Here is a 16,897-nt window from a genome sequence, read left to right as displayed (position 1 = left end):
CCATCAGGCGAACCACCAGTTCTGTTGCACGCTATATAAAAAAGATAAAAAAAAAATCGTCAAATTATTCTGAATACTTCTGTAGGTATATATAAAAAGAAAAGGAAATATACAAACCAAAGTGAGAACGAGTGAAAACAATACGCAGTACTTACGGTAACAAAACGACCGTAATATTAACGACGTACCCACTCGTACTGTCGTGTGGAAATAAATGACCTATTTCTAAGATAATTATAATCTAGTTTAGAACTATCTGTGTGCTACAATAATTATAGTCTGTTGTTATTTTTATGTTAGTGAAGTCTCGTGTCCTCTAATGGGGTATAGGGTCTGCCCCATCATCTGTGATTTACATCGGTTTTATTGTTCGATTTTCTTTACAGAAAAGTAGTGTCCAGTGTCCTGCCAGACTGAGACATTTTTTGGGTCTCCGCCGGGAATCGGACTCAGAACTTCTCGGTTCTACGCGTTAACCTTGGTACAGTGGTTAACGCGCCGTTGCCATAATTAAGAAAATATAATTAGACTGTGTTTCGTTACTAGTCGGGAAATAAGATTTTTTGTGTGAACTAACACAATATTAAGAGTCTCTACTTGTATTAAACTTTTAATTTTATTGCTTGCGCAACATCCCGCCATGATCGATATTTTATTTATCTTTAAAAAAGATTTTGCCTGGAGTTATATCTATATCGTATTTGTTTTTTCATTTGAAATACGAATAAATTAATTAAATTAGAGGTAAACTGACTATTAAACATTATTGTACCTAATAATAAAATCATACTAATGAGATAAATATTGTACTCACAATACAAAATCCTTCCTGAATCATATTTAAGACATCACTTATTTGTTACATTGTTTTGTTTTATTTATTATGTCATTGTTATATGTTACGAAACATAGAAAAAAAGAAATTCCTAATCCAAACTAAGCTTTTCACTTATGTCTACTTAACAATATAATCATTGACTTGACTGTTAGTTTATAATAATCCTGTAGTAATAAAACCCCAATAAACTGTGTTTAAATGTTACCACATCTTTTTATATACATTTCTTTTTAAGAACGCACTTTCACGGTGTATTTTAATACCGTTAATACTAATGCAGCATTGTACACGATCCAAGGCATTCGTTACAATAGTTTGAAATATTACGATCGATAAAACTTTTAGATATATTATGTTTAATGTAAATTTCTTTGTGACTCACACAATAACGCGTCTAAAACTTTCTACTGACAATCTGAGGCAGTATCGTAAATCGATGGTACAAGGATGCATAGAACATTTCTATAAACTAAAGTGGCTCTTATTGCGATGAGTTAGGGTATAAAATTCTGTATATGAAGGCTGTGTTCCCCCATTAATGAAACGCGAAGGAATGATGAATTCTCTTCGAGATATTTTAATGAATGCACAGAATCTCGTAATGTCCGTTTTTAATGGGACTGTTTTCTTGGATTTCGAGTTATTTAAACCGGGTTTCTCTTATTGCGTAAATATTATGGTCCTGATTACAAAAATTAGGAGAATGAGAGGCTTTTAGCACTATACTTAAGTAATAACTCGACTCGAGAAGTATGGGGCATTCAAATTTTTTTTGGGCAATCGAGAGAGTTTAGATTCCTAGTGGATGTATCAGTTTGCAAGGCTTTGAAACTCTTGTATATATCGATCAATAACATAACAATATTTACTATATAAATAAATAATAAGAGATATCAGACTGAGATATACAATTCCATACGGAGCTTCACTTTATAAAGAACTGATACATTATAGGTACATATTTATATCATAGCAATTTCGATACTAAGAATGTCTAATATAAAAATGTCACAAATTCACGTAAATGACCAAAACACCAGTAAATCCTACTAATATTATAAATGCGAAAGTTTGTAAGGATGTGTGTGCGTTTGTTGCTCTTTCACGCAAAAACTACTGAACCGATTGCAATGAAATTTGGTACGTAGACAGCTGGACAACTGGAATAACATATAGGCAACTTTTTGTCCCGATATTCCAACGGGATACGGATATACGCGGGTGAAACCGCGGGGTGCAGCTAGTGTTAAATAAACTTACCCAATTTGACAGACAGCAATATGTCACGCGCGACCACAGATTGTAAATCATATAATAACTGTGTAAATAAATTTAAATTTCTATTAACTCGCAAACACGTCTGTTTTCCACGGGTTTACGACTTCACAAGTCTCTTTGATTTAATGAATAGCACATCATGTAGGTGCAGGGCTGTCGTTTTGCTTTATCGTTGTAACAGCCACTACTAGACGTGTTATTTTATTGTAAGAAGATATCCTGAAGAAATTATATGCGTAGTAAGCAGATTTGATCCCACTAATATTATAAATGCGAAAGTTTGTTTTTTTTGGATGTTTGTCCGTCCGCTGACTTGGGTGATAGGATACTTTTCATCCCGATTAAATGCTCCCTTGAGATAAAACAGGAATATGATATTTCTGCGGAGCTGGGAAGAGTGTCTAGTTATAAATAAAGGCTGAATTCGCTGCGAATAACGAGTGTTACATGATGTAAAATCGTTTTTCTTACAATCTCCACAATGGAGCAGGTACATCACTTGACAAGTGACAGTCTCCGTTCATCACCATACGTATTAAGAACGCTGTGAACGTACTGCCAGGTTTAAGGCTATTTAAGGTTGCCATATCACAATGGATCTGAAACACAGAAGGTCGTTCCACAAGTGTGTGGTTTGGGGTAAGAAAGGCCAAGAGAATCGCATGGTTGTTGATCACCATGAATCCAGGTGGTGTGCATGATATTTAAGACGTGTAGAAGTCAATTTGTGGATCGAGTTAATGTTAAAATTGATTCGATGCAGTCAGGGAAAATAGAGCGAATTCAATTGCTACATTAATAAATATGAGCATCATTGTAATCCATTATAGATATGTGAAATTGAAAGATTTCAAATTTAATTTAATGCCCGTTATGCTATCAAAAACTAACTATAAGTATATGTAAATATGTAAGTTTTCGTCTTAAATTTTAGTATATAATATTAATTATATAATATTAGTATGAGTATGGAATAAATGAAAATAATGGTAAATATTCCATATACAATAATTACTTTGTTCTAATCTGTACCTTTGATAATGTTATTTAGGTAAAGGAAAGGAATCGCAGGTATTACTCTAATGACTCTCAAGATATTTAAATGCAAATAGTTTTGCGTTTAAAAAATCTATCTAGCAAATCTAAAATATATTGAGCAAAACTTATCTAGGGTTATCCAGGAAGCACAATAGTTTATTGCAATGTAAGCAAATAAGCATGACCCATTCGATATTAAGTGACCACAAGTCATAAATATTAGCACTGGTGGCGTTTCGCTTTTTATAATGTTGCATGTTAATAAAAATGTGAAGCATGCAAGTGCGTCAGATGCACAAGTAATGTTCAAAGGTAATGACGGTAATGCGATACCAATCTCGACCGGTTTAGCCAGAACCTCGTATCTGTTATCGGTTTCATAAGCGAAGTATTACGGATAACGTGGGATTTTGTAGGTAAGGCGATTGATTTTACTATAACTTACTGTTGGGATGTTTGCAATGTAAACAATGTTGACCGTGACCGGAACCTTCTTCTTGAATCACTCTATTCAAAATAAAACCCCATCAAAGTCGGCTGTGTAGTTTTAAAGGATATATAGGGACAGACGCGGGAAGCGACGAAACGAATATAATTGACAGGTGTTCTAATTTGTTCGACACATGCCTGTAATGGCATTATATTATGTCCCAAACGGAGATATCATTTACCAGTAAGGTCACCGATTTGTGTTTTCGATTAGCCCTTATTGTAATAAAATAGAAATAGTCGTCAGTAATAGGATCTCATTAAGACCAGCTTTAGAATCAACCAATTGGTTAGGTATTCGATCAGTCGTTTCGGAGATTACACGGAGTGAACATACGGGCAAATCTTTTTTGTTATAACTCTTGAACCATCAATAAAGTCATAAATACTATACGACTCTAAAACAGTGGCCTACATTGTAATGAGGTGTACTAATGAATCATTTGTAAACCCTTTCATTTTATATAATTCTTAAAGAAACACAACTCAATTACCATTAAACAATACGAAAAAGACCTCTCCATTACCAAGTATAATTTCTCACGTAATTAAAGAGCACATGTTGAAACTCGACTAATATTCGTGGACATATTAATAACGAACAATAAATTTGACCTGATCAAACGATTAGAGGGCCGTTTCTTGAGATGGTTCCCACGCGTCAAGTGCTGGCAAGTGGATGCTGTTAGAGATTAAAAACTGAATGTCACATATTCTGTTTTTATTGTGGGGTTTAACTGAGCTGTGTCAGTGGGGTTGATTATGATATTTTTAGGCGATTAAACAAAGAAGTAGACAATTAAATTTACTTTATTTCTCTTACCAATACAATAAGGTTGTACCAACACATGTAAATTACTTGTTAATAGATTGCTACAGATTAGACTAAGATTAGCTAAGACATAACATTTCCTTGGCATTTTGAGTGGAATCGCATACACTGAATAACCGAAGGTAATATTGTATTAATATTATTTCAAAAGCGTATAGGTACCAGATGCATTACTAGAAAATATTATTCAGACCCCTGTTGTAACTTTTCCGAAAGTCGAGTATTGGTTTATAGGCCTTTTAAAGTCCCGTGACCCCTAATGGGGTATGGGGCAAATGATATTCATATGTTTCACTGATCGATTTTCTTTATGGACAAGTAGATGATCAGCCTTACCACCGGGATTCGAACCCAGGACCCCTCGGTTCTTTGCTCATTCGTTAACTATTGTACCAAGGAGTCAATAAAGTCGTATAATGTCTAAATAATAAGATCGGGTGCAATATAATAAAAGAATAATTACTATAGTAACGATCTCTTGGGTTCCTTAATAGGGCCATAACACAAATCATTTAAAATAATGAAGAAGCGGTGAGGTGCGTATAATTAAAGTGTCAAAGCCTTGAAGTAATTATGAGTGATGATGTTACATTTTAGGATGCTGTATGATCATTGTGGGAGACAATGAGGCTGCTCCTGCAATAAACTGAATTTGAAACATAGTAAAGTTTACAGAAGAATTTATTTATCGAAGATTAGTAGATTCAGAAATCAAAATTGTTGAGGAAAAATATTGGGTAATAAAATATTTTAGATTGTTATTGATTAGAATTGACAAGAAGCCTCATAGTGCTGTTATCAATCACAAATGATTGCCAAGCTACGAGTAAGATTCTTATGTGATTATATTATCTTTTAAAGCTATTCATCCTACTATCCTACTATATCCTACTAGTATAATCCTACTAATATTATAAGTGTGAAAGTTTGTAAGGAAGTGTGTGTGTTTGTTGCTCTTCACGGAAAAACGACTGCACCGATTGCAATGAAATTTGGTACGTAGATAGCTCAACAACTGGAATAACATATGGGCTTTTTATCCCGATATTCGTACGTGATACCGACTTACGCGGGTGAAACCGCGGGGCTAGCTAGTAGATAATATTTCTTCTCCTTAATGGACGGTATCCAATATTATTTTAGAAAATAATAATTTTTAACAATAATCTATCTTTCATTTCGTCAGTACATAACCAATTTAAATGACACTACATTATAGGCGCCAGTTTTTTTAAACAAAAAGAGAATCGCAAAATAGGTTCATTCCGCAAAAGGTGACGAACACAAAAATCAAAAATAAATAAATTTATAGCCTCCCCGTTTTTCGAAGTCGGTTGATAATTCAACGGAACCATTGTTGATATACAAGACGCACGCACGGATCCCTAATATGGCGCGGATAACGAGCGCCCTCAAGTTGCCCATCCACACTCGCCTTTTGTGTGGCGACATCGCTAACGAAATTTCCAATTTGTTGGCTCTTGCCACCGGCTGGCAGTTACAATGCAGAAATTCTACAGTTTATCGGTAGAATTGGCTTGGGTTTGTGAGGATTTTGCTGACTATTATAAATTGAATTAATGTTTAGAACCGATAAGACTAATCGATTAGCCATTCCCAAATTTTAGCCAAAAAAATCGAGGAAAGTGAACGATGCAGTGTCTATATATTCTAGGAATAGGTATGCTAGGATATGGTAGCATGATATTAGCCCTATTTATTTGGCAACATTAGAATTATCAAACTGATTTCTATGTATTTACACAGGTAGATTTAAAAGACTTGTGTAAGTAGGTTCAAAAGAAGTTTAAAAACGAAATAACAAGAAAGAGAGAACCGTAAGACCGTTTATCGCTTCGAATCTAAACTTAAAATCATCTAATCGTATGCTATATTTTATAGAAACTGTTAATAAATCACAAAATAACAAACATCCGAGGTTGAAGACCCTATTGTTTATACTCAAAAAATTCGCTGTTTACATATTGCCGTCTGAGTTATTTCAATCGCGTCACCACCACTAAAATACCCGGAGCACATCCTTTAACTCCACCGGTGTTTATAAAACCGCCCGTGGGAGCTGCACCATTAGCGGCCGCCAAATACGGCGATCTTTTTATAATTCCATCGATGATCGCTTTTTGTTGACGCGTAATGATCTTAGATTCCGACGGAGTCGAGGTATCGCACTAACTAACGTTGTCTTGACGTATAAGTGACGAATGTTGCGTTCGACGGGTTGTTTTTCTTCAGCAACGGTTGTGCGGCGTCCGCACTTTTTTTGTCTCTAGGAAAGTTATGTATATAGTATAAATAAGTATCAGTGTAATTGGATACATATAATTAACGTGCAGTTTGATAAACAACTTCATTAGTTGTTTCTAGAAAGTGGATAGTATGGTCCTAAAGGAAAAATTCAATTTATCTAGACAGTATCGAAATCGAAAACTCTTTTCTATGTGAACTCACTTTTGTTAAGTCACTAGGCTACTTAATTATAATGGCTTATTAGTGGGACGATTACATTTTAAAAGCCATTATAACAAATTATCACTGTACCAAATTCCATACCTTCAACAATGTTGCCCCTTGAAACAAAATGCTTTCAATTCTTTTAGATCAAAAACAGCTATTTTGCAGGCTGCTAAAACATTAATTCCCAAAAATGAATCACGCTTTCCGAAAACACCAGCATGAAGTACAAATGCACAACAAAGGACAGAAATATCTGGTATTATAGGCATGGCAAATTAAATAGCCATTCGGAAAGCTTTTAACTTGCGTTTGTCACGGTCATTGTCGGTGGGCTCAAAAGGCGCCATAAATTGATGGAGTGTCCCACAGGTTTACTGCGCATGCGTCACGCAGCAGGGAATCATCTAATGGGAAGATATGCATGTAAAGTTGAGGTTTGCCTGAGTACTGTAATGTCGCGTTTACCTAGTCTCGAAGAGTCTAATGCTTCAAACTGTGTCGAGATGTTATTTATTGTATTTACATCTAAGAGAGATTTAACGGTTTAAATATGAGGCGATTTATGCGTTAATGTCATGTTTGACAACTATTCAGCGGTGAAGCCAATAAAATACTATCTTCTCTTATATATAAAAATCAATTGCTGTTCGTTAGTCTCGCTAAAACTCGATAGTAGCTGGGCCGATTTTGATAATTTTGGTTTTGTTGTATTCATAACAGTCCAGGGACGGTTTAAAAGGTAAAAATACGGATAAATGTTTCGAAAAAAGATCAATGGCGTTGCGAAGTTCGCCGGGTCAGCTAGTTCTGTATATAATTTATCTAGTAAAGGTCTACTACAATCGACTTCGATTAAGTTTTGAATTAGGAACTTTGATCTAAAGTCAAATCAGATGAACATACGTGATAAATAAACTTTTTCTGAACTCGGGATCGTTTCTAGAATGATCTACGTGTACCGGCGGCGCCGGCGCCCGGAGCGGTTGCACAATGCACAATCGCTTTCGCTACAATTCGTTCTGCTCCAATGGTTTACTTAAATCGCCCGACAATTTACGAAATGTTTTGATTCTGTTATTCTTGGACCTTCTTCCGTTATGCGTCATGCTGTCATTAAATGTGGGTAGAGGTGGTGGCTTTAGCGAAGGCTTTTGGATAGATGAAGTGTTTTGCACCTTTTGCCCTGTGTTTTTTTTTACTAAACATTAATAGCGTCTCCTTGTCCACCAGGTTGTCTGGAAGAGATCGCTACTTTAGCGATAAGACCGCCTGTTGTGCTTCTATAGAGTTTATTTATAGAATTTATTTATGTATGATTTGGTGCACAATAAAGTATTTTTGATTTGATTTGATTTGTTTTCAGCTGGAATGTGTAAAAGTATAGTCATTTAGTCATTTATAAATAGTGGGTACACAGTTTATATTATTAGGAAAGGAATATCGGGATAAAGGTTGCCTATATGTTATTCCAGTTGTCCAGCTATCTACGTACCAAATTTCATTGCAAAAGAGGTAACAAACACACACACACATCCTTACAAACTTTCGCATTTATAATATTAGTTGGAAGTAGGATAGGATGATAAATGTAAATCTATTTAATATATAATGAGAAAAAAAAACCATAATGATTAATAGGTTTATTCGTTTAATATTGGTTTGATCTTAAAAAAACGAAGAGTTATTATGGCTTAAGACAATAAATGTGGTGAATGAATGGGAAAGTTTATATGTTTGTGAACTCCACCATACATAATTTTATTGATTTTGATGCTAATGGGTAATCCGATAATTACGGCTAGGAGATTTTACAACCTCTATATAAATCAACGAAGCTAACAGGTGTCTTTCATTGATCGACTCACAAACCCTCTGTTCGTCCTTTTAGCTTATCATAAACACTTGACAATCAAAGACTTTTTATATACTGGGGCTTTATGAGGAATGAATGGCCCGTTGTGGACCATTAGGAGGGTCTGTCAGCGGCTGTAATGTTTTATGTGGACTTTTATAGATTTGAGTGCGTTTTTATTTGGTGGCGCGGTTGTGTGCGGAGCGCAGTCTCGGCTGTGGAGGATATTATCTGTGATTTTGGTTTAGTAGTTATGGGTGTATATCAAATTGTTTATGGTTGCTGGTTGTAAATTTGTTATGTCAATTTGAGGGTCATTGGTGGAAGAGGAAAGGGAATGGAGTATATTAACTGCTTACTTATTACTGTGTGAATGAATACAGTGTGAGTGCTTTATGTATGAAAAAATCTAGAAAGGAATATAAATGATTTATTGTGTTATAAAAACATGAAATACAGACGTGCAAAAAACTTAACAAGATGATGACCAAAAGGAGGCCTTATCACTAGGCAGCGATCTCTACCAGGCAATGTTTGTCCCTAAAACGAAATGTTCAGCCATTAAATTGTACTAATACGCCATAGAATTTTAAATATACACGATATCTTAAAGTAGAATAAATATCGCTTAATTCAGGTAATTTTAGATGTCCTGGAATTGCTTAATATACATAAAGAGACTTTTTCGAAACTTACATATGACTTTTTTCGACTTGTTTTCGATTTTACACGCATAATAATTATACATTTAGAAATTAAAGAATTTAAAAATTAAAGACATTTAAACGGACTTTAAACGCTTTTATTCATTATATTATTAACTGGATTGAAACAACGTACAACCGATCGATTTTAATGGGATTTTCATTGACGAGTAACTTGTGATATTGTCATTGAGTACTTATAATAATTATAATAAAATCTAGTAAACTGTTTATCTGACTATCGGTTGTTACCTATTATAAGTAATAAGATAGCTAAGTCCGGAATAGAACGTAGGCTTCCTGATACATAAATAGAGGGTAGGAGGCATACATAAGGCTTTAGGCTTGTTACCACTAACAATAGGAGTCCAAAAGTCCATATTCTAATGTAAAGATGGCGGCTATCGAGCCCCTTCGTTATGCGCGATTGTGCCGGGAAAGGCGCTCGTTATTTGCCCCATATTTGGGACCGCCCCGAAGCTTACAATTCGGCTAATTAGTCCCCGATTGGGGATTTGTTTATGGGATGAAGGATTCTCAATATATTCCATAGTTTCATTGAAAGGTCTATAATAAAATAGGTAAAAGACTGACGTTATTTTTGCTTCAAACTCAAACTCAAACTTATATATATATAATAAACATATTTTATTTATTCAATTAGACTTGTTGTAGAAGAACTTTTGAATCGTCATTTTACACAGTTGTTGTATTTATCACCGGTTAAAATGATTAACAAATTTTCAATTTTGGGTAGTGAGATATGGGTATGCATTTTAAGCCCAATTGTTTTCTTAATAAATGAAATAATTGATAATGAGAAAATTTCAAAGGCAAACTAATGAAAGAAATTAAAGAGAAGATTCCTATTTCATTATCTGTTCACAAAATTAACTGTTTAATGACCATTAAATATTTGTTTACACCGTAAATGCCCCGCGCAAGGCGTTACGAGGCAGCAATTAGCTATTTACTTGACAGATGTTTTTCAAACAATACGTACTTGAAACTCCATTGAAAGTTCGTGTGACCTCTTAAATGGATGGGTTTTTTGTTAGGGGCCCCATTTGGGGCAACATATGACCCTAATGTAATGGACTTTTAACTGTATGAAAGGCATAGGCATGTTTTGTAGTTTTTTTTTTTAAGCGGGAGCCTTATAGCTTCACGTGCTTTAATGCTATTCTATTTTTTATTATTTGATGTAGTTAATATTTCAAACATATAAATAATGGAAAAAACTCTCTCATGATTTCTGTTTGTTTTATATTGGTTGAAATTAACCGTCTTATAGTTGGCGCGGGGTGCCCCAGACTTGTCGGCCACAGAATAATTAGCACAAGTAAGTAGGTACATAAAACTGAAAGAATAGGTGAAAATCGATTGTAAAGGCGGGATCAAGGGAGGCCGAGTGGTAAGGCGTCGCCGCGGTATGACGAAAGACGCAGATTCGAATAATTATTGAACGTTATCCTAATCTTTCTATTTTCCAAAATTCAATGTTATTCATCTTTTACAATAAACTAAAGTATCTTTGTATTGTTCGAACTATACCAACACAAAAAAGAATCATCAAAATCGGTTTACTCAGTCGAAAGTTCAAAAGTAACATAGCCAAAAAAACAGTAGATTGAAGGATGATTAAAAAAATATTTATTTTCTCTTTCTTTGAAATCGATTGAAAAACTAAATACTATGTTCATACATATGTATGAACGTACACGAAAAAATAGTTTATTTATAAATTAAGTCAAGAGAATAGATAAATTGAACAATTCTGAGTAATAGCATGAAATACATTTGGGCGTTGTTCTGCCATAACTCATAACGATCATTAATAAACAACATATTACACACGTTTTCGATAAATTTTATGTACGACAATTTTGACTTAATATCACATGCATTAATAGTCATGTACCTGTAATTTATCACCTTTTGAACGATAATAAATCGCTCACTCCGTTGTATTCACATACGCAATTCTAGTAGGTAAATTAAATATTACCCAACTTTATGAGTGTTTAATATTACCTATTTGAAACTATTAAACACTTATTATATTTTGACGCTGATCAATTTCTTAAAGATATCTGCATCGTTTATTATGACAGCAAAGTTGTGCTTAGTTAAAATATACACAGAAAACACAATAAACGTGTATAGTTGTCTCTCTTTTGTTCTTCGTCTTCTTTGTCTTCTTTATTTTATTTTATAGTGTTAGAATCTTCTAGAAGATTATAAAATTTAGTACTTTCGAATAATAAATTCGCATTAATGTTAACAAACGTAAAGTGTACATTGAACAACAGACTTAATTTATTATCACTGGGGCCACTAATTCCAGGTTAACTAAATAACCCAGTACGCGCCTGTAATTCAAACATTTCCCTTTAAAAGACTAAGTGGTGATGCTTACTGAACGCGTCCTCTGCTGTGTTCAGAACTATTAACCATTGTTTACACATAACGCCTCCCTTTGAGTTTGAATTGGGAGGTCATTATCTTAAGCAATTGTCTACTGAAATAAGTAGGCTGTGTTCAGGGCTTCCAAATATAAACAAGGCCTTGAAGTTTCGTTTAGAAGTGAAATATTTAATTTATTTTGCTACTATGCTTTCAGATTATGAATTACGTAGACTGCGTATGCTTTCAAATTAAAAAGATACAAAACAAACACTATTTTTCATAATAAGTTCATTAATTTATTAGACTAAATTTTCCACACGAGCATAGGAATTATTTATAACAAAAAATTTAACTGCCTTCAAATTGTCACAATCCTATCAAAGTGAGTCAATCAATTATTAAGAAGAACCTCCCCCATTTTTGAAGTTAGTTGAAAAATACAATTGAATGCAACGCTTTCTCATATTCTGACATTTTTGAAAACACATTCAAACCAAGAACACAAAACTAACTTTATATGAGTCCTTAGTACACGGATAAACGGATCATTTGGACCAGACTCAACAGAACACAACGGAAGCAAGTGTAATTTGTTATTTTATTCCGAAAGTGTTAAAGTTCATTTCTGTGTGAAGATGAAATCCTGAATAGGCCCGGAAACGACTGAGAGCGTAAGGAAAGATAGGAAACTGGAGTTTAAACAAAAAATACATCTTCGAGTCGCAGTAGTGTGAATGAATTATAGTTTGAACCTATGAATTATAGTTAAAAGAGTAAATAGTTTTACAATTTTCTTTCATAAATATTAATTGCAATTTTAGACATAACCACATATATGTCATTGCATTAAGTAATAATCATAAATATAACGCTAAACAGACAGACGCATGGAATAACTTTGTGTTTTAAAATAGTCAAGGCATGCTATCATAGCAGTAATAGAAAAACAACACCACTTACAAAGTTAAGTCATATTGTTTCAAGGGAATTGAATGCGTAGGTAAATAAAAGCTAGTCTAGCTATGCGTAACGAGCTAGGTCCGTGTGTGGTCTAACCACAAGTAACGCAGACTGTTAAAGATTTGAAAACCTATTGGCTGGGTTGAAGAATTCCTGTTAATACTGTAGGAAATATATTTTCTTGTTTGATACGTGAGTCGTATAAAGTTGTGAGGCACTTTGGGAGACACAAACACAAAAAGTGTGCATACGAGTTGAAAAGAAATGATCTAGTATGTATAGTAACTCTAGTAATATAAAAACATATCCAATAATAACTCTTTCGAAAAAAAAATCAGAATTTATTAGCTTACGCCATATAGGTTTTCAGCAAGTGATGTGTTAAGTCATAGGGTCATTGAGTTAGGGTACAAACTTTAAAAGAATAAAGAAATAATTCAGATATAAGATCACTTCAAAACCCTTTGTGTTTTTGTCTACCTAATTACTATCTAAGTATAGATATGACTGTTTTTTAAAGAATAGAAAAATTCGATCATGAGACGGGATTAGAACCAGTGTCTATTGCCGTACCGTACCTCTTGGCTACACAAGATCTTCCAGTCTCCCGGTTTTATATATTTACCTGGCAACCCCACGCCAGCTATTAAGACAATTAATGCTACGGCGACGAAAAATCTATTCTATTTTTTAAAAAGACTCATTATTAAGCGTTTTAGTTCTATAAAAATTAAAATTCAAATAAAAGCAGAGACATTTCAACGAACCTGTCAGACCGCAAGCATTTCGCTGCACTTTATTCTTGTTTCGTTATTAAATTTCTTCAGATTGATTTGTGGTGAACGATACCTCATACCTCAAATGTCTGGTGTCATGTCACACTCCATTATAATAATCTCTATAAGCAATTATCATCACACTGTAAATTGACACTATTATGTTTGTTGAATAATCTGCTACTTTGTAATTAAGACTATGTGAATTAGTTAACTAGCTGTCCGCCCCGGCCTCGCATGTGGTACGTATATAGCCTGTCACTCAGAAAAAATGCAGCTTCATAACAGTGACAGAATTTTAAAAATCGGTTCAGCAGTTTTTGTGCGAAAACATAACAAACATGTAAAAACAGCAATGTATCCTGTTTATAATATTACCACAAATAATCTAATATTAAGTACTAAAAGAGTAGTAGACAAGCGAATTTCTTTTGAATGGTTGAAATTGGTTTCCAAAACACATTATTATTACTTTTATGTCATGTAAACTTGATGTTTAAAGACCACAATTAAACGAAGCACTGACATTTCACTGACATTAATTTGTTACGTTTAGGAATTATGATCTCTTTTTAAAAGTTAATCTTTGTTCGTCCGTTAATTCGAACTCCTAGTGATTAAAAACACCGCTAGAGGCGCTGGTGGAACTATATTGAGTCATTACAACTTTAATTGCATGTCAAAGTCTGAGGAGGGCGGTAGGAGGGAAGACCCCCGGCGGCGCTCCGTTACTCCTTGATTGATATATATAATTATGTTTTGTTGTTTAAATTTATGTAATTTAATAAAATTTCTGTTTAATAAAGCCTCATATATTTATGGAACAAATGCCATTTAATTTTGAGAGGGTTTTTGTTTGTAATAATATTTCATTTTTATAATTAACAAAATCTCAAATATCTACCTATGAGTACAATCAACCCCCTTTTTTGTGTAAAAAAAAAATATTTTTTAAATTATAAGAATCATATAAGCCTTTTTATATAACTTAATTCGTTTAACAATTTTCCTTCAAAGCGCACCAAGACACGGTCGTCAGCTAGTCGACCATAACTTTAATATTCCATACCAAACCAAAACATTTCATTAACTTTATCGGTACACCTCAAATACCAGGCTCCAACAAAACCCTTTGGATAAAATAAAAAATAAAAACAAAGAGACAAAAAACACCAGATGGTCCTTTATGAGTTATCGCCCACCTGCTTCCGACTTACATACAACCAGATTTGTTCTACACGCTTACAATTGCTTTTTAACTGACTTCAAGAAATGAGGTTTCGGTTGCATTATATACTTTTTGTGCAATATTGGAATTGCAGATTATACAATTATTGTGAAACCCGTTTGGGACCATCAAAAATCATAATAAAGTAAACAATTGAGAAATTTTGAAAGAATAGAAAAAATTTGATCACAAGGCAGGATTCGAACCTGCGTTTCTTGCCTAACCGTAGCAACGCCTAGCCTCTCGGCCACCCGTGATCCTGTCACTGTAATCGAATTTCTTCTACTCTTTCGGTTTCATGTGCCTAAGGGGCACCCCACGCCATCTATTGAGATGATTAAGAACCATCACAACCAATTATTTCAAACATTATTTCAATGATTACAATATTGTATCGATGGAACGCGGCCTTTGTTAAATTTAATTTAATTTTTTCTAATCTTTCAAAATTTCTCATTTATAAAGCATTTCAATGCTATAAAACTAAAAATTAAAAGTAAACAATTCCTATTTTATGCTAATACATGCATTTTTAGAAAAAAAATTGTACATATAACTTAATATATAAAACGCAAAGGTGACTGACTGACTAATATATCAACGCATAGCCCAAACTACTGGACTGATCGGGCTGAAATTTGTCATGAAGATAGATAGCCACTATGGTGAAGGCATTCAATAAGAAAGGATGATAGTAAATTCTTATTTTCTTCCTTCTTGAAATTTCGTTATTTCCGAAGCTTATACCATGTAAGTCTTAGCACACAAGCGAAGCTGCGGGCAACAGCTTTATATAAATGCTTAACTTTTAATACTACTGACTTTACGTTGCTTTTGTAAAGAAGCTGGGTTTTGCATAAAAAATTGATCCATAAACTAAACTCAAATATGTGTTTATTCAATTAGACTTCTTATAGAAGCACTTTTAGATTGTTATAACACAGTTTTAACATTTACCACCGGTTCGGAAAGCTGTTTCTTCAAAGAGCCAGCAAGAAACTGTGTCATAATTGATCTAATTCAAACTCAATATTAATTCCAGACATAGACTATACCCAGCTGCAATGCCTAGGTGAACCAATAATGGAAGTAATAAATACAATTAGGTTTCCTGCAAGCAATCGTCAGTGTTCTGGATCATAAAACTCGAGATTTATACGTCCTTATTGCAAGTCTAAAGTCTGCAACTATTAAAGGTGCATCTTCTCTAAGTGTAGGGCAATATACCCAGATTCTCCGTTGCTAGTGTTGGAGGGATATATCTTTTGTTGAAGTAAGATAATTTACACTTGTTAATACTCAGGGTATGTTTAGTGGACTGCTAAGTTTTTGGGTCGAGCGCCCCCCGGGACACATAATTGCTATTAAAGTGTTCGGTGGGCACTGCACCGAACACTGAGGGATAGATTTCAAATTCGAATTTAAATAAATGTGATGAAATTTTGCACAAGAATAGGTTATATTTTATATGCAATACAAAATTTGTAGGTCCAATGCAAATGTTGATTTAAAATACCGCTAATCATCTTTATGCCTTTATTAATTTGAATTATAGGAATTTAGATGCCATAATATGTCGTAGCTAGAACAATTAAACCATAATATTATAATATATTCGTAAGTACAGTAATGAAAACACTTTAGTATGCAATATATAAAAATAAAAGAGATTTACATAACAAAATTTCTAAGTTTGTTAAAATAGTAAGAAGTTTCATGTTTTTTTTTCTTTATTTTTTCGTATCATTTTACCAGGACGCGCGTTACTGGACCGCCTGAGTAGCACTACCCTCAGTGAGGTGACAGTGGCCAGCGAGGGCCTCTTACCAGCTCCAGTAGATGTCGCCCCGTACTCCACTGTGGTCGCGAATGCCACTTGCGGGGAGCGAGGCGCTGAGGAGTTCTGCCGGGAGACGCCGGGGAAGTAAGTTGGTATTTGAAATAGCGCCACCTAGTTACGAAAAGACGTACTATAAAATGGGGAACATAATACACTTTCAATTTCGAAACAAGGTATA

General features: G+C 34.1%; 1 protein-coding gene across 1 annotated transcript in view; it reads left to right on the top strand.

Moving 5' to 3' along the window:
* LOC119840235 (laminin subunit alpha-1) overlaps window positions 1–16,897 on the top strand; it is a 132,943-nt gene that overhangs the window by 11,935 nt on the left and 104,111 nt on the right. Inside the window, exon 2 of the mRNA XM_038366788.1 lies at window positions 16,635–16,803. Within this exon, the coding sequence (XP_038222716.1) occupies window positions 16,635–16,803 (169 nt within the window). The remainder of the gene's footprint in view (window positions 1–16,634; window positions 16,804–16,897) is intronic.

Source organism: Zerene cesonia, chromosome 1, assembly GCF_012273895.1.
Source record: "Zerene cesonia ecotype Mississippi chromosome 1, Zerene_cesonia_1.1, whole genome shotgun sequence".
NCBI lineage: Eukaryota > Metazoa > Arthropoda > Insecta > Lepidoptera > Pieridae > Zerene > Zerene cesonia.
The sequence above is the reverse complement of the archived record's forward strand: the minus strand, read 5'-3'. Positions and strand labels throughout refer to the sequence as shown.